The sequence below is a fragment of the Ranitomeya imitator genome, chromosome 3 (genome assembly GCF_032444005.1).
Source record: "Ranitomeya imitator isolate aRanImi1 chromosome 3, aRanImi1.pri, whole genome shotgun sequence".
In the NCBI taxonomy this organism is placed as follows: domain Eukaryota; kingdom Metazoa; phylum Chordata; class Amphibia; order Anura; family Dendrobatidae; genus Ranitomeya; species Ranitomeya imitator.
The window spans coordinates 418717560-418744950 of record NC_091284.1 but is presented as its reverse complement, the minus strand read 5'-3'; the positions used below and the strand labels follow the sequence as shown (position 1 = coordinate 418744950).

The 27391-nt window shown below is 42.8% G+C and overlaps 1 protein-coding gene across 2 annotated transcripts in view; it reads left to right on the top strand.

Annotated features, from left to right (window-relative positions):
- Window positions 1-13674, top strand: part of RNFT1 (ring finger protein, transmembrane 1) — a 35080-nt gene extending 21406 nt beyond the window's left edge. The window contains exons 7-9 of one of the 2 annotated variants that reach the window (XM_069757205.1): window positions 1781-1846; window positions 8888-8989; window positions 9519-13674. In XM_069757205.1, coding sequence (XP_069613306.1) covers window positions 1781-1846; window positions 8888-8989; window positions 9519-9653 — 303 coding nt within the window. In that variant the 3' untranslated portion in view covers window positions 9654-13674. Of the gene's footprint in view, window positions 1-1756; window positions 1847-8887; window positions 8990-9518 lie in introns of both variants that reach the window. The other variant, XM_069757204.1, reaches the window with a different exon arrangement.
- The last annotated feature ends 13717 nt before the right edge of the window (window positions 13675-27391 follow it).

Genomic DNA, 27391 nt, shown 5'->3' with positions numbered 1-27391 from the left:
GGCGGGCAGATTGCGATTCCACCCGCCGCTATTGCGGGCACATGTCAGCTGTACAAAACAGCTGACATGTCCCGGCTTTGATGCAGGCTCACCGCCGGAGCCTGCATCAAAGCTGGGGTTCTGACCGCGGACGTACTATTCCATCCGAGGTCAGAAAGGAGTTAAATTTCCTACAACAATGAAGAAAAATAGTGGTGGGTCTTTCATTGGATTTGTGTTAAATTAGTGATGTGGATTACTCCAGAGATGGATGTATAGCTTGTTTTTTTGTGGGCTAAACCCCCCTTAACCCATTACTTGCCAAATTAGAAATTTTTATTTTACAGATTTTTCAGAAAAGGGCATCCCAATATTAAATTATAAATGACAATGACATGATTTCCTATTTTGAAAACATTCATTTTACAAACACAACACAAAAAATTGGACCTAATTTTAAAATCTTAGTTGCTAGAAGCAAAAGATTAGGCATCCCAAAAAAGGACATTGGTAGATAATGGGTTAACTTTTTATGTGGAATATATTTATATAGCAGCAACATAGGAAAATTAAGAAAAACATACCATAAGGAAACAGCCTTACCAAAACCTGTCAGATGATAAGTGGACTAGCAGGATGCAGCAAGCCCCCACTATAAAGGCAGGGGCACAGGTGCAAACCACTGATAGAAACAGCCACCGCCACACCTACCAAACTATGGCGAGGTTGGCTGCCTAGTAGAAAAATTGCACACAAATGAGGCTTAAGTAGAACGCCAGTCACACAAGTATGTTTTTCTTAATTTTTCTATGTTGCTACTTTTGAAATTAGTGTTAGGACTCGCAAGTATGAGGACCCTTGACGTTGGGTTGTGAGCTTATCTATTTTGGCTAGAATATCAACCAATGCCTCATTTAATGTATTTATCATATGCATTCTTATATTTTTCATCTTTTATTGCACTTTTTATTATTTTTTTGCAGGATGGAGCCAGGCCCCTTTTTGTTGGCTGGGTGTACTGGGGCATCTGTCCCTGTGGGGTGCATGTATATAGTGATGGGGAGCCCGCCTGGCGCCTGACATATTATGGGCGTCATCAATAGGTTGTAAGACACTTTGCATCACAAATACCTGTGTGACTGGTGTTCTACTCAAGCCTAATTGTGTGCTTTTTTTTTCTACTAAGCAGCCACCCCCTCCATAATTTGCTAGGTGTGTGGGTGGCTGTTTCTATCAGTAGTTTGCACCTGTGTGCTCCCTGCCTTTAGGGTATGTGCTGCGGATTTTCCCGTAGCGGATTTGATAAATCCGCAGTGCAAAACCGCTGCGGATTTTCTGCGGTTTCTATTGCGGATTCCGCTGCGGGTTTAGACCTGCAGTTTTCTATTGGAGCAGGTGTAAACCCGCAGCGGAATCCGCACAAAGAAGTGACATGCTGTGGAATGTAAACCGCTGCGTTTCCGCGCGTTTTTTTCTGCAGCATGTGCACTGCGGATTTCGTTTCCCATAGGCTTACATTATACTGTAAACACGCATGGGAAACCGCTGTGGACCCGCAGCGTGTGCACATACCCTTATAGTGGGGGTCTGCTGCATCCTGCTAGTGCATTTATCATCTCACAGGTTTTGGTAAGATAATGTTTATATGTAGAATTATATCTTGATGGCATAGACTCGGTATATTGTGAACTGTATGCATGATGGAATAAGCAATGTACAACCTTTTGATATATAAACGAGTGCACTGAAAAATGCTGATTTCTTGTTTCCATTCCAGTTATTTGCATGCCTTTCTTTCCAGCTCGTCATTGTTTTCGGACAGTGGAGAACATCTGCTGATGTATTACGACTGTTTTTTACTCAGCCTGTAAGTAATCCTAAAATATAATTCTATTCCTTAAGTATAAAAACTAATTGTGTAAGACAGAATACAGTTGTGATTGTGCGATCGACTTGTTGTAAAATAACTTGTGACATCATTAGTGATGAGCGAATACACTCGGCACCTCGAGATTTCCTGAGCATGCTTGGGGGTCCTCCGAGTATTTGTAAGTACTCGGAGATTTAGTTTTCAGCACTGCAGCTGAATGACTTAAAGCTAGTAGCCAGCATAAGTACATGTGGGGGTTGCCTGGTTGCTAGGGAATCCACACATGTAATCAAGCTGGCTAGTAGCTGTAAATCATTCAGCTGCGGCGCTGAAAACTAAATCTCCGAGTAGTCATAAATACTCGGAGGATCCCCGAGCGTGCTCAGGAAATCTCGAGTACCGAGTATATTCGCTCATCACTAGTGATGAGCGAATGTGCTCAGATAAGGTGTTATCCGCGTATACTCGTGTGCTAACAGAGTATCTTCGGTGGGCTCTAAAATATGTTCAAGGCCCCGTATCTGCTTTTCTACCGCCACAGCACATACAGGCAGTCCCTGTATGTGTTAAGGCTGTTGAACAGCAGCCGCTGGGTTCCGAACATATTTTCGATCATGCTGAAGACATTCGGTTAGCACACGAGCTTGCGCGGATAACACCTTATCTGAGCACATTCGCTCATCACTAGACCTCACCCACCAACCTGATGCTTACATCCTGATGTTTATTTTTTTTATTGTAATTGTTAATCACCTTGGACCTGCAATCCTCTCTTCGTTGTGATACCACAGTATTGCTGTTTATAGCAAAAATCACAATCTCCTTTGGAATCCTGCTACATGCACGGAGGTGTTTTTAACAGACCCCCAGCTGTCATACAAAACCATCAGCGCTTTGTGATCATGTCACAGGCAGGCGATGGGCATATAGAATGTTTTTAAGCAGCATTTAACAGGTTGGCATTCTCTGTCAAAACTCCGCTACAACTGTGGTTGTTAGAAGAAGGTACTGACTAAATATCAGATATTTTCTGCTGTGTATGGGGCGGGTTCACCCCCTGAGCCTGCTCCATACACCTGCTCCCTACTTGCACTGTACAGTCATGGCCAAAAGTTTTGAGAATGACACCAAACTTATATTTTCACATGATCTACTGCCCTCTGGTTTTTATTAGTGTTTGTCTGATGTTTATATCACATACAGAAATATAATTGCAATCATATTATGAGTACCAATAGGTTATATTGACAGTTAGAATGAGTTAATGCAGCAAGTCAATATTTGCAGTGTTGACCCTTCTTCTTCAAGACCTCTGCAATTCACCCTGGCATGTTCTCAATCAACTTCTGGACCCAATCCTGACTGATAGCAGTCCATTCTTGTATAATCAATGCTTGCATTTTGCCAGAATTTGTTGGTTTTTGTTTGTTCACCCGTCTCTTGATGATTGACCACAAGTTCTCAATGGGATTAAGATCTGGGGAGTTTCCAGGCCATGGACCCAAAATCTCTGTTTTGTTCCATGAGCCATTTAGTTATCACCTTTGCTTTATGGCAAGGTGCTCCATCATGCTGGAAAAGGCATTGTTGGGTGCCAAACTGCTCTTGGACGGTTGGGAGAAGTTGCTCTTGGAGGACATTCTGGTACCATTCTTTATTCATGGCTGTGTTTTTAGGCAAGACTGTGAGTGAGTCGATTCCCTTGGCTGAGAAGCAACCCCACACATGAATGGTTTCAGGATGCTTTACAGTTGGCATGAGACAAGACTGGTGGTATCGCTCACCTCTTCTTCTTCGAATAAGCTGTTTTCCAGATGTCCCAAACAATCAAAAAGGGGATTCATCAGAGAAAATGACTTTGCCCCAGTCCTCAGCAGTCCACTCCCTGTACCTTTTGCAGAATATCAGTCAATCCCTGATGTTTTTTCTGGAGAGAAGTGGCTTCTTTGCTGCCCTCCTTGAAACCAGGCCTTGCTCAAAGAGTCTCCGCCTCACAGTGCATGCAGAAGCACTCACACCAGCCTGCTGCCATTCCTGAGCAAGCTCGGCACTGCTGGTAGTCCGATCCCGCAGCTGAAACAGTTTTAAGATACGGTCCTGGCGCTTGCTGGTCTTTCTTTGGCGCCCTAGAGCCTTTTTGACAACAATGGAAGCTCTCTCCTTGAAGTTCTTGATGATGCGATAGATTGTTGACTGAGGTGCAATCTTTGTAGCTGCGATACTCTTCCCTGTTAGGCCATTTTTGTGCAGTGCAATGATGGCTGCACGTGTTTCTTTAGAGATAACCATGGTTAACTGAAGAGAAACAATGATACCAAGCACCAGCCTCCTTTTTAAAGTGTCCAGTGATGTCATTCTTACTTAATCATGACTGATTGATCGCCAGCCCTGTCCTCATCAACACCCACACCTGTGTTAATGGATTAATCACTAAAACGATGTTAGCTGCTCCTTTTAAGGTAGGATTGCAATGATGTTGAAATGTGTTTTGGGGTTAAAGTTCATTTTCTGGGCAAATATTGACTTTGCAAGTACAGTAATTGTTGTTAAGCTGATCACTCTGACATTCAGGAGTATATGCAAATTGCCATTAGAAAAAATGAAGCAGTAGACTTTAAAAAAATTAATATTTGTCTCTTTCTCAAAACTTTTGCCCATGACTGTACATGTACAGCGGGTGTCAGTAAAGGGGTTAAAGAAGCCTGCCGAATTTCAGAATGTAAGAAGGATGCAGGGAATGGGCTGTAGAAACCTTTATCTCTTGGTTCTTGTGATCTGCAGGGCCCCATTGGTGGACCCTCTCTAGCAATACGCCAGAACACTGTGAGATGTGGACACTCCTTTGAGAGCCTTCTATTATTTTCTTTCTCTTGCCATAACTTTGGCTTTCTTAATTTTCTGCCCCTTGCTTTCAAGCTGTTGATTAATCTTCCTTGTAAGCGTTTTTAGAGCGTTCCCCTTCCTGATATTGGAATAGTGTCCCCTCCATACTGTAAATAGCTTCTTCCACCAATCTTACATTCTCAGTCACTGTCCTGTGGGTCGACATGTTCAGCATATGTTGGCTAGGGCGTTCATATGAATCTTCAGAAAATGACCTATCTCTTTCAGTCAGGTTTTTGTTTTACATGTATTTTAAAGTCCTTTTTGGCAATGTTGCTTTGTTTTTTTCTTATCATAATCTTTATTTAAAAAAACAAAAACAAATGAGTAATCTTGCAATGATCACAGTGGCCAGTAGGACTTTACAGACTCCTGTCCTCTAGGAAAAGGTTTCAGGAAGCATATTATCAGCATAATTCTAATAACAGGTAAAATCTCTGTACATTGTTGAGAACACAACAGTCAGCAGACCTGCCCCCCCATCTCTTTCCAATGACCGCTTCACACGCTCATTAGATGCTCCAATACAAAACACAGGATCCTAGTCTGTTCATTGTGGCTAATTTATATGTGCTATTTCCAGAAACAGTCTAAAAAAGCCCAGTGAGCAGTGCCAGAATTGTAAGATTTTTTTTTTTTTTTTGTTTAATTCAGATTGTAATCTGAAAGGGGAAAAAAAAATACCCCAACTTTTAAAGACCTGTAATCGGATCATGACTTTACTTCAGTTATTTTTAATTAATGTATTTTTTTTAGCCTTTGTTGTGGGAAAGAGGGGATTTCCTGCGTTGTGGAGAAGGAGCGTTCCCTGTCTGCGGCCATTTTCCCTCCCCCTGCCTTGCTTCAACAGTGACCTCTAGATCCCTCCGCCGAGCGTCTGTGAGGCCTGTCTGCTGCTCTTGCACTCCTTTTCCCTGAAAGCAGCGCTACGGTCCCCCTGACCCTGTGGGTGGGTTTGCTGCAGCTCTTTCTGGGGGCGGAAGAAGAACACCAGGGACTTTTTTTCTGAAAGAGGGGCCGCATAGTAAAGAATTCCTTTGCTCGTGTGCGCTCTCTGCTGACATCCAGTGGCTGTTTTATGTACTTGCACCCTTATCTGCAAAAACAAGTTGTGTATTGGGGCTCTGCCTCCACCTAGTGGCTGGTCTTAAAACCTACAGTCAAAGCAAGAGTCTTTGTCAAGCTATACAGAGGACTTTACAGTTAAGTTGTTTCTTATTCTTGATGTAAAGGTACCTTCACACTGAACAACTTTCCAACGAGAACGACAACGATCCGTGACGTTGCAGCGTCCTGGATAGTGATCTCATTGTGTTTGACATGCAGCAGCGATCTGGATCCCGCTGTGACATCGCTGGTCGGAGCTAGAAGTCCAGAACTTTATTTGGTTGTCAAGTCGGCGTGATTCGTCATGTTTGACAGCAAAAGCAACGATGCCTGCAATTTTTTCATGGAGCGAACAACCAGCGAGAACGATAAGCGAGTCGCCGTTACGTCACAGGATCGCTCCTGCATCGTTCTGGAGTTATTGTGTTTGACGTCTCTACAGCGAACTAAACAGCGACGCTCCAGCGATCGGCTCGTTGTCTATATCGATGCAGCGTCGCTGAGTGGGACGGTACCTTAACTTTAAAAGTGACATTAGGGACTTGACCTTGTTGTAGAGCACCAACCAGAGGAGGGAATAATCCTTACAGCCATGTGAGAGTCTAGAAACCATTTCTCCAGCCAAAAATCCTTTCATTTTCAGGACTCGTAATGTTCTAAAATAACATTTAAGTTAATCAATGAGGTCCCCGGTACACGGTTTCCAGCCTTCGTAAGAAATTTGCCTAATGCTAACGGGCATTGACTCTTCCGGTAGACAAGGAGCCCACGCTGGGTGACATCTTTAAGGTGATCACCGATTGTAACTCTCTTCTCTCCAGCCTCAGTGTGCAAGTGGGGGCACTTGTAGAGGAACTCTCCTTGGTGACACAAGATTTAAGGAAGGTAAATGAGAGAATAGTGGAAGTAGAAAATAGCGATATAGAGGACAAACGTTCTCATTTGCAGGCTTGAAACATCAGGAGATAGTTGGCTTTGACATGCTTTCCTCCTGCCAGAATGGAGCCTCTCTGTCGCAGCCTTTCTGTAAAGAGAGACTGCCCTTTATCCATGTTTAAAAAATACCCAAATAAGCACTGTGTTAAAGGGAAATAAAGTGCAACCTTACGCGAGAACTTTTTTTTTTTCTACCTACATGTAATCCTTGAACATTCCAACATAATGCACAATCAGTGATATTACACTACATTGATTCACACTGAAGAAATCCATTAATTAAACACTCTTAATTATTGCAAGAAATGACTCAATGAGAGCTTTAAAAAAAAAAAAAAAAAACGCCTGGCGTTCCATTTGTATTTAACTGTATGCACAAACAAGTGTTAATAATTCAAGGCATATTCCCATCTCCATGATCCTATCTCAATATGTAGTAGGTGAAATAATATTGGCAAATATCTCCAATCAGAAATGTAGTACAGTTTTTCTGATTCACTTTCTCTTTCCTTTTGTGCAGGCATTACAATATGTAGTAGGTGAAATATTAGAAAATACCTACAATTAGAAATGTAGTATAGTTCTCCTGATTTTCTAGGTCTCTTTCCTCATGTGCAGGACCTTAGGTATCCATGGTTAGAACCAGTAACAACTAACCGTCACTATAGCAGTGGTTGTAACCATGGATACCTAAGGTCCTGCACATGAGGAAAGAGACCTAGAAAATCAGGAGAACTATACTACATTTCTAATTGTAGGTATTTGCTATTATTATTTCACCTACTACATATTGGGGATAGGATTTTGGAGATGGGAATACCCCTTTTGAGTTTTCAAGTTCTTGGCATTTAAAATGAGGTCACAGAAGATGGATGCCAGCCCAACAACAGACAGCTGTTGCATATGGCCACCATTAGTTATTGGCAGTTTTTAGCACCAGTGATAAAACAAAGTTAATCGTGAATTAGAGGTCTTGTTTGCTTGACCTTTTATTTTTTCAAATCCCCTCATTTCAAGAGCCCAAATACAAACAATGGTTACAAATATTGAAAAAAAGTGACATCAGTCCATCAAATTATTTCTTTCTCCATCAGTAATACGTTCTCTAGCGCAAGATTATTTATAACCTATAATGATATTTGTTGTCAGAAAAGCATCTAGATCTGTTTTTCTATGTGGAAATAGTGTCTGCCATTACTACCTCTTATGGTAGGACGTTCCACAGTCTGGCTGCTCTGTTAAGAACCCTTTCCTATTTAGATACCAGAATGGCCTTTCTTTTACATGTAATTAATGCCCCCCTGGTCCTTTAGTAAGGTCCTTGGAAGGAATAAATCACGTGCCAGTCTGTTATAATGACCACACATGTATTTATACATATCGCCTCAACCATTTTTTTTTTTTTTTTTTTTAAAGTTCCACAAACTCAACTTTTCTAACCTCTTATTATAGAAGAAACCTTCCATCCCACGTAATGATCTAGTTACCTGCCTTTGAACTGACTATAACTAATAGGGAATCCAAAACTGGATCCCATATTCTAGTTATGGCCTTACAAGTGATGTATAGAGGGGTAACAATACATTGGGATCGCAGGATTTTATCTTTTTTTTTTTTTGTATATGCATCTTAAAATCTTAGAATGTGCGCTATGCTAGTCTTGATGAATTTGCTCCAAACTATACAAAATCTTTAAATAATTTCAACAAATAACCCAGGTGTGTATAAACCAAAGGTAAAAAGAAGTGTTGCACAAAAAGTATATATAATTTATTAAAAATAATTTTATTTAGGATTGTTAAAAGGATATTTTAAAATATGGGTTATTTGTTGAAATGATGTATCTTGGGGATGTGTTTTACCCACTGGTATGGGTTTATTAAAATATTAGGACTTAGTTATATAAAATCTTTAAATGTGGCTTTCAGAATTTTGGGTTGGGTAGTAACCTAGCACTGTGATTCACGAGGAACCGTATCTCTGAGGACATCTAGTCTTTGATGGCTTGCATTTGCTTTATTTGAAACTCACTAATTTTCTGCATTAGAATACCATCACATGCAATTATATTGTTTTTAGCATTTTGTTCATATACTTCCCTTTTTCCTGCAGAATTATGGCGTGGCTGCAACCAAAAGGCAGTGTTCAGAAGCTGGAGACATCTGTGCAATATGTCAAGCTGAATTCACTAAACCGACTGTTCTTATATGCCAGGTAACAATGCCCCTTTCAGAGTTGTTTACTTGTAACAGATCCTGATTAGTGATGAGCGAGTATACTCGTTGCTCGGGTGACCTCCGAGTATTTGTTAGTGTTCGGAGATTTAGTTTTCATCGCCGCAGTTGAATGATTTGCAGCTATTAGCCAGGCTGAGTACATGTGGGGGTTGCCTGGTTGCTAGGGAATCCCCACATGTAATCAACCTGGCTAGTAGCTGTAAATCATTCAGCTGCGGCGGTGAAAACTAAATCTCCGAACACTAACAAATACTCGGAGGTCACCCGAGCAACGAGTATACTCGCTCATCACTACTCCTGATGGATCCCATTGACTTCAGTATTGATTTAGCATAAGATGTTACAAAAGACAGAATACGTGCACAGTTATGTCGTTTTTATATGTTGGGTTCCACATGGATTCCATCTGAACAAGACGGTTCCACATACCCTAGCCAATAAGGAAATGTTGAGTTATGCGACACCAGAATGCTTTGTAACATAAAATATATTTCTCGTTTCTTCAGCACATTTTCTGTGAGGAGTGCATCTCTCTCTGGTTCAATAGAGAGAAGACCTGTCCTCTCTGCCGGACCGTGATTTCCAGCCACAACCACAAATGGAAGGATGGAGCCACCTCCCTACAACTGCGGCTCTTCTAGTCTTAAGTCTCCGCAATACAATGTTGACTGCATTTACTTCATTTAGTTTTGTTTTCCTTTTTTCTTTTGGTGTATAGATTTACTTAAAAATATTTTGGCGACTTGTTGAAATGAAGGGCTAGACGTTTAATGGATTTGTTTTGGGTTTTACATTTTTATTGTGCGTGTTCTGGTTTACTCCTAATGTCGGGTTTCTTCCCTATGCAAATGTCCTACTTGTATAAGAGATTTAGTGGTTCAGAGCCAAACTCCTTTATATTACAATAAATCATACTGCTTTTTATCATTGTCATCACTTCTAGAATGAATTGCATTTGAAGACATGCAAGTTATGGCATGGGTGACTATATGCGTGTCATACTGGAAGTGGATTACTTTAAAGCACCACCCCAGCTTTGTATGTCATGTCATGTAAGTTCCTTGCCCCTATCAACGTAGTTACCAGTCGTAAGTCTGAGAACCAGAACGATTTATACAGAGAGCTTGTTACTGTTAGCTCTGACTTCTGGTCAGTCAGAAGCTGTGGTCACAATCAGAAGATGACCGCTCGTAAGTATATTACTAGGGGCAGGGAGCTTGCATTAGTGGCACCACTCCAGAGATGAAATAAAATATATCATTTTTTGGACTAGAAGACTCACTTTTTTTTCCAAAGAAAAAAAATTTAAGGGAGGGGTGGGGTGGAATGAGGGTGCGTCTTTTTGTACGGATGTACTTACCAGGAGTGTGGCGTTAGCAGGAGTCAGGCAATTCTGCTGGGCCTGGGCTGTAAGAGAGGGTGTTTAGCGGTTCGCTGCGGGGCGATGACCCAGGCTGGTGCAACAGGTTTGGCGGTGGTCCAAGGGCTCTACCGACATTTTGTGAAAGGACAGAAACCCTGCACCTCCATTGCTGCATTGTGATGGCCTCCGGGAAAATGGCTATGGCGCATGTGTGGGTTGAGATATCTGCTCCAGGCTTTCATAAAATGTTGGCGGAGCCCCTGCACCGCCAAAACTGCCGCACCAGCCTTGGATAACAGTCAGATCATCACCAGACCACCGAACACCTCCAGTGACCCCTCTCCACTAGTGCTCCCGATTACCCAACCTCCCCGGTAAGCTGAATTCGGACTGAAAGTCGGACCCCATTTGACGCATTAATTTTTTTACCCCATTTACCTTCTGAAAATTTGGGGTGCGTCTTAAGTTCTGGTGCGTCTTATGGTCTGAAAAATACGGTAACACCGCAGTGGTGCGTTAAAGCAGCCGACCAACTTTAATAAATAACATTTATTCTTTCTCTAAGAAAAAAATTACATGAACTTCTACTAATTTATGTATGAATTCCCAAAATCGGTAGGTAAATGGCATTTCTGGACATGACATTGCTTGTTCCCTTAAAGAAAATAGTGGGCAGCTGCAGACATTTTATTAAATAACATTAATTAGAGATAATGCCACTCTAAACAAACTTCTGGGTTGTGAAATCCCGGCATGTAGCGCGGATCCCACAACCCTCTGCCACCCACTTACCTGGCAAATTGAGATCTCTTGTGTTTTATCACAGGATTTTTAACACCGCGCTGCCGCTATTATGTACACAGCAGTTGCCAATCGTAAAATTACATCCCAAAGCGCTCCGAAAACAGCACATTATGTACCTAGCAGTTACAGATCGGTAACACCTATGCACTTAATGCAGCAATGTTGTTTTGGTTAAAGGCACAAGCTCTCGCTTTTTGCCGGTAAGGGGGCAGCAGAGGGTTCTGGGATCCCGCTCTGCATGCTGGGAAACTTCTAGCAAATATTGGGTCCTCTAGCCTTCTTCAGACCTTTGTTTTTCATGTGCGTGTTCTAACCGTGTTTTTTTATGATAGAGCAAGAATTTATTAAATTCTATGGTGGTATTCACATGTCCGTTTTTTGATCGGCGTCACAGATCAAACTTACCCATTCAAATCTATGGGTCCACGATAATCGTGGCCAGCACTTTTCCATCTTTGTGCTGTCCGTCATTAATATTGTAATGTATATTAAAAGCTTTGCAAATGATGAACTTATTTCTTTATAAGTGAAAATTGCTGATAAAACCCTGATGGGAAAAGCTAACATACTGAGCAAACGCTGCTGAAACTCGGACCTAAAACACCGATAAACCCTGACCGTTTCTTGCGTAGATGAAAAGTCAAGGCCATCTAAATGAGGCCTCACGGTGACATTAGGGACATTTCTTCTAAGTAACGTTATTTAGTAAAATTGCCTGTCTGCAGCTGTTTTCTTAAGTAAAGGCGATAGGACTGCGTAGCAATATTTGGTTTGGCCGCATCCTTGCCTCATATTTTCTTTTAGATTTCATATTATGGAGAGTCTAAGGTTAAAAGGTAAATGAACAATATTATCCATACTCTTCATTTTCCCATGGTGTATGGCCCAGGCATCACCATGGTCAGTCTGATGAGGCTCCGCTAGAAAAAGTTTGAGAAAACCAGAAAGAGTCTAAGTTGTGCATAATAATGTAAATTTCAAATTTTGTTGTTGTTAATTTTTGTGTTTGTGTACAGGTTTGGAAAGATGACCCCATATTTTCTGTCACTTTTTTACTGAGACTAAATTTATATTTTTTCCATCGTGCATGCTTTTGTTAGACTCCATCATTATTTCGTCTTTTACAGTATTATGACTTGGAATCCACTTTTGGAAAACATTAGACATTTTTGCACCCCGTTATGTTCTTGATATCCCTTTTAAAGGTGGCGTTTTATTTCAAAATGCAGATTTGAAAGCCTATGGTGATTAGTGAGTCCCATATGTTATACAGTCATGGTCGTTTTATAGTGCCAGCATAATCCACAGTACTTTTCAAGTTCAGAGTACTTTGCAAGATGACGAACGTATCAATAATTCAAACTATAGGCGTGAGGACTCCAATCACACATGGGCAGCCCGAAATCGACTTTTATATTATGAATAGTGATGAGAGAACATGCTCAGATAAGGGTCATCTGAGCATGCTCGGGTGCTAACTGTGTGTCTTCGGCGTGAGCGAATAATATGTTCTAGTCCCCGCGGCTGCATGTCTCGCGGTTGATCGACAGCCGCAACACATGTAGGGATTACCTAACAAACCAGGGATCCCTGCATGTGTTGTGGCTGTCAAACAGCCACAAGACATGCAGCCGCGGGGACTTTAACTTTATCTTCGGCGTGCTCTAATAATCTTAGTACATGAGCATGCTTAGATAACACCTTATTCGCTCATCACAAATTATGAATTTCATTTTGGATGTGGTTGAATAAAGAGATGGTGTTAAATTAATGCCAGAAATCCGTTTCTGGCCAAACATTGTGGCCACTGCGGTGGAAATAAGTTTCCTGCTGGCCATGCAAATGATTGTGGGCCATATAATATATGGGCAGGGTCCAAGAAAAGCCAGTGTGTCCCTTAGTTAAATGATATCCGCTCTAGCTTATAGAGGATATGACGCTATATAATAATCTTGTGCCCTAATGGGCTGCATGACATAGGATTGTCTTTGTAAGACCTCTTCAATATGCTAAAATTGGCCACATTTACATGATGTATTACAGGAGTTTGAGCGCGATTTGTACCACTCTACTGTATATGTATGTACACACAAAAACCAAAGCAAAGCCATTTTTCTTGTTTGTATTGTTTTTGTTTAATTCCGCACCTCCACTGTGTCCTAAGTAAAGCCACACCAGCATTCTAGTAAGTTCTCCACAGAACTGCAGCATTTCTACAATGGATGGTATAAATCCTAGCTTTACTAGCTGGCATCCAGCCTAACAGATTGTGTACGACTTTCTATGCTAAAACCTTGTTTATACGAAAAGAATGATTTATACGAGTCATTTGGAAACGTATTTTATATTCGCCTAAAACAGAAGGTATTCTGAAAAAAAAAAAAGGCACTTTTTAAAAATGTATATTGCATCTCGTTTCTTCATTCAGTGCATGTATGTAAAGAATCAATCTGTTTATTTATAAGAAACTGCTTAATAAATGTATCTTCTCAGTACTGGAATTGCTGACTTTTTTTTTCTAAGGGTTTGTACGCACCTTGAGTATTTGCTTGCAGAATTTTCTGCAAGGTTTCTGCATCTCTTGGCAGCAAAAACGCTGCGGAAAATCTGCAGCGTTTTTAGCTGCGTTTTTCCCTGTGCATTCAATGGGTCAAAAATGCACGCAAAAACGCATAAAGAATTGACATGCTGCGGATTTAAATGCACAGCAAATTGTGAAAGGAAAATAGTGATCATGCGCACAGCATTTCAGGATTGTCATTGACTTTGCTGGCATAAGGATTTCCTAGCGTTTTGGGGCTAATTCCACGTGGAAAAAAGCCGCAAAAACACATCCTGTGCTCACAGTCGAAAGTCTTTGCTGAATGTGTATATTGTTTGCTTATTGGTAATGTCCATGCGATTGTGCTAAAACTGCAGGCAAAGTAACTTGCATGCATCTTCCTATATTCAGTTTGATAGGTCCTGTGATCTTCGGGAGGCAGCCACACACTACCGCTTGTGATGAGCGAATATTTCCCAAGCACGCTCGGGTGTCCTAATATTTTTTAGTGCTCGGAAATTTAGGTTTTATTGCCGCAGCTGAATGATTTATATCTGTTAGCCAGCATAAGTACATGTGGGGGTTGCCTGGTTGCTAGGGAATCCCCACATGTACTTATGCTGGCTAACAGATGTAAATCATTCAGCTGCGGCAATAAAAACTAAATCTCCGAGCACTAAAAAAAAATACTCGGCGGACACCCGAGCGTGCTCGGGAAATCTCGAGTAACGAGTATATTCGCTCATCAACACTTGTAACCCTACCCTAAACCGTCATTCGAAAGCAGGGGCGCACAAAATTTTTCTCTAGTAACCCCCCACGACAGCACACCTGGAGGATGTTATCCCTTCCCTAATAGGACAGGAAATGACAGAGGTTAAATAACCCCTCCCACAACCTCCCCATCCGTGTTCTTTCTTGTCCCTACTAGGGATGAAGAGATCATCAACGGTGTACTGTGCCGCAATAGTCACCGGGGGTAAAGAGATTCTGGCAGGGGAGCAGACTTGCCTCTTCTCCCAGAGCGCTGCTCCCGTCTCCATCCTGGAATCTGAAACCCCCCTCCAGTTTGCACTTCGGGTAAGGTCTGTGGGGAATTCTTCGGCTGGAGGCCTTTCTGAGCTCTCAGACCTCTTCAGACCTTCTCCTCCGGCATTGTGGAGCAGCGTGTCGCACCGGGTGCGCACTTCTGGGTCTAAAGCCGGCGGCAGTATATGACATCAGATGCCGGCCGGCTTCAGCATACAAGGAAGATTTTTGCTTTCCACGCTGGAACGCATGGCCACATTGCATCACAGATGGTGTCGGTGGGTCCACCCACACCTGGACATCGGAGGGAGGAGGTCCTCTAATCAGAGGACAGGCGCTGGAGTCCGGTCACCCCTATAAGAGCCCCGGACAAGGAAGACATCTAAGTTAGGACCACTGTGTGGTAAACAGCATGGAGATGTCAGGTTCCTCTCACTCTGCATTTGCAGATCCCAGCACCTTCCCGTTCCCAGTAAGTCCTCTGGCACTGGGTGTCCATTCCCTGTGTGCAAGTTTAGAGCCTTATTATTCCTTCTCCCCTTTATTGTAGGGGGACAAGGAACCTGCACCAGGAAGCAAGTCCAAGACTTCATGGAGATGTGCAGTCTGTACAAAAAAGCTGGCCTTTTCGCATTATTATTATTTTATTATTATTATACATTTTTATAGCGCCATTTATTCCATGGCGCTTTACATGTGAATACGGGGCAAATATAGACAAATACATTAAACATGAGCAGATAACAAGGCACATGAGTACATAAGGAGGGAGGACCCTGCCCGCGAGGGCTCACAGTCTGCATTAGAAGACATTATGCAAAGAGTGCACTGAGAAAAGTCATCAGGGAAGAGAAACCATACTTGATGGAAGAAATGAAGGGCCTAATCCAACATAAGATAAAGACCTCCCTAGCTGCCTTTTCCCAGCCCGCACCCTCCCCCTGTGTCCCACCAGAAGCTAAAAGGAGGAAGCTTAATTTAGAGGAGGAAAGGGATGATGACTCTCAGGATGGAACGTCGATCCCAGACGAGCCTCTGGAAGAGGGCTAATTAATCCTGGACCCAGAGGTCTCCCAACAGGAGAGATATTACTTTTCAGGGATATAGAGGAACTCCTCACAGCAGTAAGGAGGACCATAGAGATTGAGGAGAAGACTGCCCAGACGGTACAGGAAGAAATGTTTGGGGGTCTCCGTTCTAGGAAGAAGCAGGTGTTTCCCATTCCTAAAAACATCCGGGACCTGGTCCTAGAAGAGTGGGATTCCCCAGAAAAGAGGCTGACTATTCCAGTGGAGATGAAGGACAGGTTCCCTGTAGACGACGAGACGGCATCATGCTGGTCAGAGATTCCAAAAGTCGACGTCCAGATTGCTCGGGTAGCTAAAAAGACCACACTACCATTTGAGGATGCCTCACAGTTGAAGGACCCTCTAGAACGCAAGATGGATGGGCTACTGAGGAAATCGTGGGAAACTGCGGCATCTTTACTGAATACCAATGCTGTATCTATCTTTGTGGCCTGATCGATGTACCATTGGCTGGGGCAGCTGGAGGAACACCTGTCAACAGGTACTCCCAGAGAGGACATACTAGCTTCTCTGCCTCTCCTCCAGCAGGCAAAAGGATTCCTAGCAGATGCCTCTGCAGAATCCGTGAGAGTGGCAGCAAGATTGTCAGGGTTGTCAAACTCTGTGAGACGAGCACTCTGGCTAAATTCTTGGAGCGGGGACACGACTTAAAAAATGAAGCTGTGTTCTATCCCCTTCAAAGGGCAATACATGTTTGGTCCTGCCCTTGATGAGCTGTTAGAAAAGGCTTCGGACAAAAGGAAGACCTTACCGGAACCTAAGAATACTAGGAAAAGACCCTTCCGCTGCCAACAAGAGCATACACCTCAGTACAAGGGGAAGGGCAAGTCAGGTCGCTGGAGCTACCCGAAAGGGGGGAAAGACAGAAATCTTTTTCTTCCTCACTCCCAGAGGCAAAAGAAGCCATGACGCCAACACGGTAGGAGGTCGCATCTCAAACTTCCTTCCGCAGTGGCTCAAGATCTCGTCAGATTAATGGACTCTAAGATCAGTCAGGGAAGGAATAAAGATAGTTTGCCTCATATCCACCAAAAACAATAAAAACAACATGACTCTCCTCTCCAGAGCTACAATCCACCTTGGCAGCGGGAGTAAAAAACCTATTATCCACAAATATAGTCTCCATAGTCCCGGAGAGGGAAAGGAACAGGGGACATTACTCAAACCTGTTCCTCATAAAGAAACCAAATGGGTCCCATTGGGTTATAATCAATCTGAAACCCCTGAATCATTATATAATAGAAGATTTAAGATGGAATCCATCAGGTCAAAAGGACAATCCATCCAACTTATCGGAGATTCCTAAGATTTGCAATCGCCCAAGGAGAGCACACAGACCAGTATCCATTTTACCAAACGCGGAACGGTATAAACGCCCCCCCAAAAGAAATTCATGAATAGCTGGTTTTTGGTCATTCTGCCTCACAAAAATCGGAATAAAAAGCGATCAAAAAATGTCACGTGCCCAAAAATGTTACCAATACAAACGTCAACTCATCCCGCAAAAAACAAGACCTCACATGACTCTGGAAAAATTATAGGTCTCAAAATGTGGTAATGTAAAATATATTCTTTGCAATAAAAAGCGTCTTTTAGTGTGTGACGGCTGCCAATCATAAAAATCCGCTAGAAAACCCGCTATAAAATTAAATCAAACCCCCCTTCATCACCCCCTTAGTTAGGGAAACATAAAAAAACAATTAAAAAATGTATTTATTTCCATTTTCCCATTAGGGTTGGGGTTAGGGTTAGGAATGGGGTTAGGATTGGGGTTGGGTTAGGGTTGGGGCTAAGGTTAGGGTTGGGGCTAGGAATGGCGTTAGGGTTGGGGCTAAAGTTAGGGTTAGGGTTGGGGCTAAAGTTAGGGTTAGGCTATGTTCACATTTGCGTTGTGCGGTGCTGCGTCGGCGACGCAACGCAAAACTTAAACAAGAACGCATGCAAAACGCATCATTTTGTGACGCATACGTCCTTTTTTGGCATGATTTTGGACGCAAAAAAAATGCAACTTGCTGCGTCCTCTGCGCCCTGACGCTTGCGCCAAAAAAGGCGCATGTCACAAAACGCAAGACAACGCATGTCCATGTGCCCCCATGTTAAATAAGGGTGCATGATGCATGCGTCGCCGCGGCTGCGCCCGACGCAGCCCCGCAAAACGCTAATGTGAACGTAGCCTTAAGGTTACATTTACGGTTGGGATTAGGGTTAGGGGTGTGTCCGGGTTAAGGGTGTGGTTAGGGTTATGGTTGGGATTAGGGTTAGGGTTTCAGTTAGAATTGGGGGTTTTCACTGTTTAGGCACATCAGGGGCTCTCCAAACGCGACATGGCGTTCGATCTCAATTCCAGCCAATTCTGCGTTGAAAAAGTAAAACAGTGGTCCTACCCTTCTGAACTCTCCCGTGTGCCCAAACAGGGGTTTACCCCAACATATGGGGTATCAGCATACTCAGGACAAATTGGACAACAACTATTGGGGTCCAATTTCTCTTGTTACCCTTGGGAAAATTAAAATTTGGGGGGCTCAAAAAAATTTTTGTGGGAAAATTTTTATTTTTTATTTTCACGGCTCTGCATTATAAACTGTAGTGAAACACTTGGGGGTTCAAAGCTGTCAAAACACAGCTAGATAAGTTCCTTAGGCCCATCAGGGGCTCTCCAATGTGACATGGTGTCCCATCACAATTCCATTCAATTTTGCATTGAAAAGTCAAATGGCGCTCCTTCCCTTACGAACTCTGCCATGCAACCAAACAGAGGTTCACCCCCACATGTGGGGTATCGGCATACTCAGAACAAATGGCACAACAACTTTTGAGGTCCAATTTCTTCTCTTACCCTTGGGAAAATAAAAAATTGGGGGCGAAAAGATCATATTTGTGAAAAAATATGATTTTGTATTTTTATGGCTCTGCATTATAAACTTCTGTGAAGCACTTGGTGGGTTAAAGTGCTCACCACACATCTAGATAAGTTCCTTAGGGGGTCTACTTTCCAAAATGGTGTCACTTGTGGGGGGGTTTCAATGTTTAGGCACATCAGGGGCTCTCCAAATGCAACATGGCGTCCCATCTCAATTCCAGTCAATTTTGCATTGAGAAGTCAAACGGCGCTCCTTCCCTTCCGAGCTCTGCCATGCGCCCAAACAGTGGTTTACCCCCACATGTGGGGTATTAGCGTACTCAGAACAAATGGCACAACTTTTGGGGTCCAATTTCTTCTCTAACCCTTGGGGAAAAAACCAAATTGGAGCTGAAGTAAATTTTTGGTGAAAAAAAGTTAAATGTTAATTTTTTTAAAAACATTCCAAAAATTCCTGTAAAACACCTGAAGGGTTAATAAACTTCTTGAATGTGGTTTTGAGCACCTTGAGGGGTGCAGTTTTTAGAATGGTGTCACACTTGGTTATTTTCTATCATATAGACCCCTCAAAATGACTTCAAATGTGATGTGGTCCCTAAAAAATATTGGTGTTGTAAAAATGAGATATTGCTGGTCAACTTTTAACCCTTATAAAAATTTTGGTTCCAAAATTGTGCTGATGTAAAGTAGACATGTGGGAAATGTTACTTATTAATTATGTTACATGACATATCTCTGTGATTTAAGGGCATAAAAATTCAAAGTTGGAAAATTGCAAAATTTTCGCCAAATTTCCTTTTTTTCACAAATAAACGCAAGTTATATCGCATAAATTTTACCACTATCATGAAGTACAATATGTCACGAGAAAACAATGTCAGAATCGCCAAGATCCGTTGAAGCGTTCCAGAGTTATAACCTCATAAAGGGACAGTGGTCAGAATTGTAAAAATTAGCCCGGTCATTAACGTGCAAACCACCCTTGGGGCTTAAGGGGTTAAATATTTAATTCAGTGATATCTAGAATGTGGGATTTTAGTGTTTCCTTTATTTTTTTGAGCAGTGTGTATATTCCACAATGCAACTTCTCCTGTTCTGTATATACAGTGGGGAATATAAGTATTTGATACTCTGCAATTTTGCAAGTTTTCCTACCTACAAAGCATAGAGAGAGGTAAACTTCAACTGTTAGAGACAGAATCTAAAAACAAAAATCAGATTGTATGATTTTTACATAATTAGCATTTTATTGCATGAAATAAGTATTTGATACAATAGAAAAACTTTAATATTTGGTACAGAAGCCTTTGTTTGCAATTGCAGAGGTCCGTTCTTGACCAAGTATGCACACACTGCAGAAGGGATTTTGGCCCACTCCTCTATACAGATGTTCTCTAGAAGTTTCACGGCTGTTGCTGGGCAACATTGAGTTTCAGCTCCCTCCATAGATTTTCTATTGGGTTCAGGGCTGAGACACTCCAGGACCTTGAAATGCTTCTTAAGGAACCACTCCTTAGTTGCCGTGGCTGTGTTTCGGGTCATTGTCATGCTGGAAGATCCAGCCATAACCCATCTTCAATGCTCTTTCCGAGGGAAGGAGGTTGTTGGCCAAAACCTCGCAATACATGACCCCATCCATCCTCCCTTCAATATGGTGCAGCCCCAAAGTATGATTTTTCCCCCACCATGCTTCACAGTTGGGACGGTGTTCTTGGAGTTGAACTTATCCTTCTTCCTCCAAATATGGCAAGTGGACCACAAAGTTGTATTTTGGTCTCATCTGACCACGACTGTCATTGGCGACCTTCAAACAGACCTGGACACGTGCTGATGTGAGCAGTAGGACTTTGTGCCCTGCAGGATGTTTATCCGTGACAGCGTAGTGTGGTACTAAAGGTAATGTTTGAGACTGTGGTCCCAGCTTTCTTCAGATCATTGACCAGGTCCTCCCATCCAGTTCTGGGTTGATTTGTGACCTTTTTAATAATCATCCTTACCCCACGAGAGAAGATCATGCATGGAGCCACAGACTAAGGAAGATTGACCATCATCTTGTGTTTCTTTCATTTTCTAATGATTGCACCAACAGTTGTTGCTTCACACCAAGATGCTTGCCTTTGTTCTGTAGCCCATTCCAGCCTTGTGCAGGTCTACAATTTTGTCCCTGGTGTTTTTAGAACGCTCTTTGGTTTTGGCCATGGTGGAGAGGTTGTAGTGTGTTTGAGTGTGTGGCCTGATGTCTTTTATACAGGCAATGAGTTCATACAGGTGCAATGAATACAGGTAATGTGTGCAGAGTAGGAGGGCTTCTTAAAGAAAAACTAACAGGTCAGAGACAGCCAGAATTCTTGCTTGTTGAAAGGTACATAGATACTTAATTGCATGAAATATTAAAAATCATACAATGTAATTTTCTGTTTTTTAATTTTAGATTCTATCTCTCACAGTTGAAGTGTACCTATGATAAAAATTACAGACCTCTCCATTCTCTGTATTTGGGAAAACTTGCAAAATTGGCACTTTATCAAATACTAGATGGTGGCCCGATTCTAACGCATCGGGTATTCTAGAATATGCATATCCACGTAGTATATTGGCCAACCACGCAGTATATTGCCCAGCCACGTAGTATATTGCCCAGCCATGTAGTATATTGCCCAGCCACGTAGTATATTGCCCAGTTACATAGTATATTGCCCAGTCACGCAGTATATTGCCCAGTCACGTATATTGCCCAGTGACGTAGTATATTGCCCAGCCACATAGTATATTGCTCAGCCACGTAGTATATTGCACAGCGACGTAGTATACAGCACAGACAAGTAGTATACTGCCCAGTCACGTAGTATATTGGCCAGTCACGTAGTATATTGCCCAGCTATGTAGTATATTGCCCAGCCACATATGTAACAGGTTAAAAAATAAAATAAACATACTCACCCTCGGAGGGCCCCTTGTAGTCCTGTCGCCTGTGTGCAGTGCACGCGGCAGCTTCCGGTCCCAGGGTTGGCATGAGCGCAGGACCTGTGATGACGTCGCGGTCACATGACTGTGACGTCATGGAAGGTCCTTCTCGCATAGCATCTTTGGAACTGGAACCTGCTGCTTGCACTGCCGAGGACAGCACGCACGTCGGAGGGTGAGAATAACCTTTTTTTTATTATTATTATTTTAACATTAGATCGTTTTACTATTGATGTTGCATACGCAGCATCGATAGTAAAAAGTTTGTCACATGATATAGAGAAAGCCTTTGATTCAGTCTCATGGCCCTACCTATTTGAAGTTTTATCAAGATTTGGTATCCCCCATAACCTCATTTCGTGTCTACAGCTACTATATGACAGACCTGCAGCATACCTAAAGCTCCCGTCCACCCGACCCACCCCTATTATCATCCAAAGAGGGACAAGACAGGGCTGCCCACTCTCGCCAGCTTTATTCGCCATGGCCATGGAACCACTGGCTGAAACTATATGACTCAACCCGGACATACTTGGCCCTATGTGATTTGACACACAATATAAAGCTAGCTTGTTCGCAGACGATCTGCTGCTGACTCTCTCCAGCCCACTCACCACCCTCCCAAATTTGTTTTCGGTCCTCCATACATTTGAGAAGATCTCAGGTCTCAAAATCAATGTTGATAAGTCCAAAGCTTTGTTCCTCAATACCCCCAAAAATTTGCAAACAAATATAATCTCTCAATTTAAGTTGACGAAGAACGAACACTACATAACATATCTTGGAGTAAACCTCACCTCACACCGATCAACTCTATTTAAGTGGAATTACCTCCCCCTAATAAAGAATCTTCGAGCAGATCTCACCAAATGGGCCACTATGAAACTATCATGGCTGGGCAGACTGCACGCAATCAAGATGGTCTCCCTATCTAGATTCCTGTACCTCTTCCGCTCCCTCCCCATTCCGTTACCCCATAAGACGCTTCATGAGATCCACTCTTTGATCTCAAAATTTATTTGGCAAGGAAAAAAACCCCAGAATTCGACAAAAAACTATGTTCATACACAGAAAGCTGGGAGGGCTATCTCTACCCAACTTTACCTTGTATTACAAGTCCGCCCAAATAGCCCAGCTGACCAACGCCTGTGCCTCCAGCCGCGCACCCAGATGGGTTGGACTGGAATCATCATTCCTACACCCATGTTCCCTATCTAGCCTTATGTGGACCACACAAAATCTCCCAAAAAACTTGCACAATACGGCGCCATTTGCGGCGCACTCCCTGATCCTCTGGAGGAAAGAGAGGTTCAAGTTTGGCCTCCAGTCTGTGGCTTCCCCGTTGACCCCTCTTTTCCACAACCCCATGTTTGGGCCTGGAATTGATCCTCGCCCATATGCTTGGTGGATAGCTAACGGAATTTCCACCTTAAAACAGCTCTGTTCACCCTTCAACATACTCCTAACCAGACAAGAATTCCTCCAGAAGCACAATCCGCCCGCCAGGGAGACCCTACGTATTTGCCAGATCTTTCACTTCGCGGAACGACTTTTACAGCACAAGACTCCATTCCAAATGACTGGCTTTGAATAGAGGTGTTTGGATGACCCGTTGGGTAGAGGAACTATCTCTCTGCTGTATTCGTCTCTAAACGTTACACATGGGGCTGACAAATTAAAATACATGACCCAATGGGAGGAGGATCTGGGTATTCAGCTAACTTTGGAGGAATGGAGACGATGCTGTGACACTCTCTCTAGGGGTAGCCATCAAGCCTCCCTGGCAGAAACGTCCATCAGACTCTTACATAGGACATACCAGGTCCCGAGTAGACTACATGCCATATACCCTGGTGTATCGGATAGATGCTTTAGGGGGTGTAACGCTGTGGGTGACATGAAGCACATTTGGTGGGAATGTCCGGTTGTCACGGCACTGTGGCGGGAGGTTGGGTTGCTGATTGAGCAAATGTATGAGAGGCCGGTGCGGCCCAACCCGGCTACCTTTCTCTTGGGCGCCAAATGCCCGGGCTTCACCAATCGGTTCCACAGGTTGACTAACCAACTATGCATGGCTGCTAAGCTTCATATAGCTACCAACTGGAGGTCCCCCTCCCTCTCTATGCAAATAGTCAGAGACAAGATGAATTCATTCTTACTGTATGAACGTATCCACGCAACAAGAGAAGATTTGTGGGACACCTTTTACCAGGTCTGGAGGCCATGGATGGATCGCAACACGAACTTGAACCTAGACCAGACCCTGTCATTATCTATATGATACTCCATTGAAACAATAACTTGAGGGGAAAAGGGGAGAAGGAGAAAAGGAGAGAAGAAATTTTTTTTTTTTTTCCTTTTGATGGTTGGGGGACCGGGGCGTGGGGACTTGGGAGCTTTCAGTGGGAGGTGGGGGGGAGGAGGAGGAATTTATAGTTTTGAAAAACTTGTCTTGTGACTGTACTGTACTTGGTTATGAAAAATAGCACAAAACCTTATTCCCCACCCCGAATTTCCCCGTGTACATCTCCCCTTGTACTTGTCTTGTCATAATCTGTCCACTGATGTTATGTTTATATTGGTTTATATATATTTCCATTTCTTGATTTATATAGAAGTCTATTGATCCCCCTTATGAGGGAATTTGTTGTAAAATCATTATGCTGATAAAAATAAAACTCATTGAAACTAAAAAGTTTGTCACACAGGGTTAATAGCTGCGTAACCGGAGTGCGTTACACCGCGCTCTGGTAACGCTGGCATTAACCCTGTGTGAGGGCTGACTGGAATATGGAGCGGGCACTGACTGCGTGGAGGAAAGAGTGGCCATATTGCCGCCGGACTGTGGCCGTCGCTGATTGGTCGTGGCAATGGTCGTGGGCGTTTTGCCACGACCAGTCAGCGACTTGGATTCCATGACAGGCAGAGGCTGCGACCAATGAATATCCGGGACAGACAGAAAGACGGAAGTGACCCTTAGACAATTATATAGTAGATTTTCTCCACTGTATAGCACTGTCGTAGCTGTTTTCGTTCTGACCCAGAGTCAGATAGCCAGATCACCAGTAAGGCCAAATTGTGAAATTACTCCCTTAATTGACAAGCGCTTGGAGAAATAGGAAACTGCACACGGATTAAGAGCAAGTCATTTTATCTGATATACTGAAACACAAGGCTGCATTTGGCTGGATCTGAGCACACAATATGGCTCTGAATACCTCAGAATTCATTCGGCTGCTTCTGTCCTGTGTCACATCATCAATAAATACTAGTGACCCAGTGCCACTGGCAGCCATGCATGCCCAAGCCATCACACTGCCTCCGCCAGGTTTTACAGATGATGTGGTATGCTTTGGATCACGAGCAGTACCATGCCTTCGCCATACTTTTCTCTTTCCATCATTCTGGTAGAGGTTGATCTTGGTTTCATCTGTCCGAAGAATGTTCTTCCAGAACTGTGCTGGCTTTTTTAGCAAAGTCCAGTCTAGCCTTTTTATTCTTGATGCTTATGAGTGGCTTGCACCGTGCAGTGAACCCGTGCTTTCTTTCTATCTCAGGATAGATTTTGCCACTCCTAATATTGTAGCAATTTCTCAGATGGGTTTTTCTGTTTTCGCAGCTTAACCCCTATCTGACCTCGGACGGGATAGTACGTCCGAGGTCAGATCCCCTGCTTTGATGCAGGGCTCCGCGGTGAGCCCGCACCAAAGCCGGGACATGTCAGCTGTTTTGAACAGCTGACATGTGCCCGTAATAGGCGCGGGCAGAATCGCGATCTGCCCGCACCTATTAACTAGTTAAATGCCGCTGTCAAACGCAGACAGCGGCATTTAACTACCGCTTCTGGCCGGGCGGCCGGAAATGACGTCATCGCCGACCCGCGTCACATGATCGGGGGTCGGCGATGCTTCAGAATTGTAACCATAGAGGTCCTTGAGACCTCTATGGTTACTGATCCTCGGCAGCTGTGAGCGCCACCTTGTGGTCGGCGCTCACAGCACACCTCCATTTCTGCTACATAGCAGCAATCAGCAGATCACTGCTATGTAGCAGAGCCGATCGCGTTGTGCCTGCTTCTAGCCTCCCATGGAGGCTATTGAAGCATGGCAAAAGTAAAAAAAAAAAGTTGAAAAAAATGTTAAAAAAATAAAAAAAATATAAAAGTTTAAATCACCCCCCTTTCGCCCCAATCAAAATAAATCAATAAAAAAATATAAAATCTACGCATATTTGGTATCGCCGCGCTCAGAATCGCCCGATCTATCAACTAAAAAAAAGCATTAACCTGATCGCTAAACAGCGTAGCGGGAAAAAAAATTCAAAACGCCAGAATTACGTTTTTTGGTCGCCGCGACATTGCATTAAAATGCAACAACGGGCGATCAAAAGAACGTATCTGCACCGAAATGCTATCATTAAAAACGTCATCTCGGCACGCAAAAAATAAGCCCTCAACCGATCCCAGATCACGAAAAATGGAGACGCTACGGGTATCGGAAAATGGCGCAATTTATTTTTTTTTTTTAGCAAAGTTTGGAATTTTTTTTCACCACTTAGATAAAAAATAAACTAGACATGTTAGGTGTCTATGAACTCATACTGACCTGGAGAATCATAATGGCAGGTCAGTTTTAGCATTTAGTGAACCTAGCAAAAAAGCCAAACAAAAAACAAGTGTGGGATTGCACTTTTTTTGCAATTTCACCGCACTTGGAATTTTTTTCCCGTTTTCTAGTACACGACATGCTAAAACCAATGATGTCGTTCAAAAGTACAACTCGTCCCGCAAAAAATAAGCCCTCACATGGCCAAATTGACGGAAAAATAAAAAAGTTATCGCTCTGGGAAGGAGGGGAGTGAAAAACGAACACGGAAAAACGAAAAATCCCAAGGTCATGAAGGGGTTAAGGATGGCTTGTTACGCCTGCATGGAGAGCTCCTTTGACCGCATGTTTACTTCACAGCAAAATCTTCCAAATGCAAGCACCACACCTCAAATCAACTCCAGGCCTTTTATCTGCTTAAAGGGACTCAGAACAAATGGCACAACTTTTGGGGTCCAATTTCTTCTCTAACCCTTGGGGAAAAAACCAAATTGGAGCTGAAGTAAATTTTTGGTGAAAAAAAGTTAAATGTTAATTTTTTTAAAAACATTCCAAAAATTCCTGTAAAACACCTGAAGGGTTAATAAACTTCTTGAATGTGGTTTTGAGCACCTTGAGGGGTGCAGTTTTTAGAATGGTGTCACACTTGGTTATTTTCTATCATATAGACCCCTCAAAATGACTTCAAATGTGATGTGGTCCCTAAAAAATATTGGTGTTGTAAAAATGAGATATTGCTGGTCAACTTTTAACCCTTATAAAAATTTTGGTTCCAAAATTGTGCTGATGTAAAGTAGACATGTGGGAAATGTTACTTATTAATTATGTTACATGACATATCTCTGTGATTTAAGGGCATAAAAATTCAAAGTTGGAAAATTGCAAAATTTTCGCCAAATTTCCTTTTTTTCACAAATAAACGCAAGTTATATCGCATAAATTTTACCACTATCATGAAGTACAATATGTCACGAGAAAACAATGTCAGAATCGCCAAGATCCGTTGAAGCGTTCCAGAGTTATAACCTCATAAAGGGACAGTGGTCAGAATTGTAAAAATTAGCCCGGTCATTAACGTGCAAACCACCCTTGGGGCTTAAGGGGTTAAATATTTAATTCAGTGAT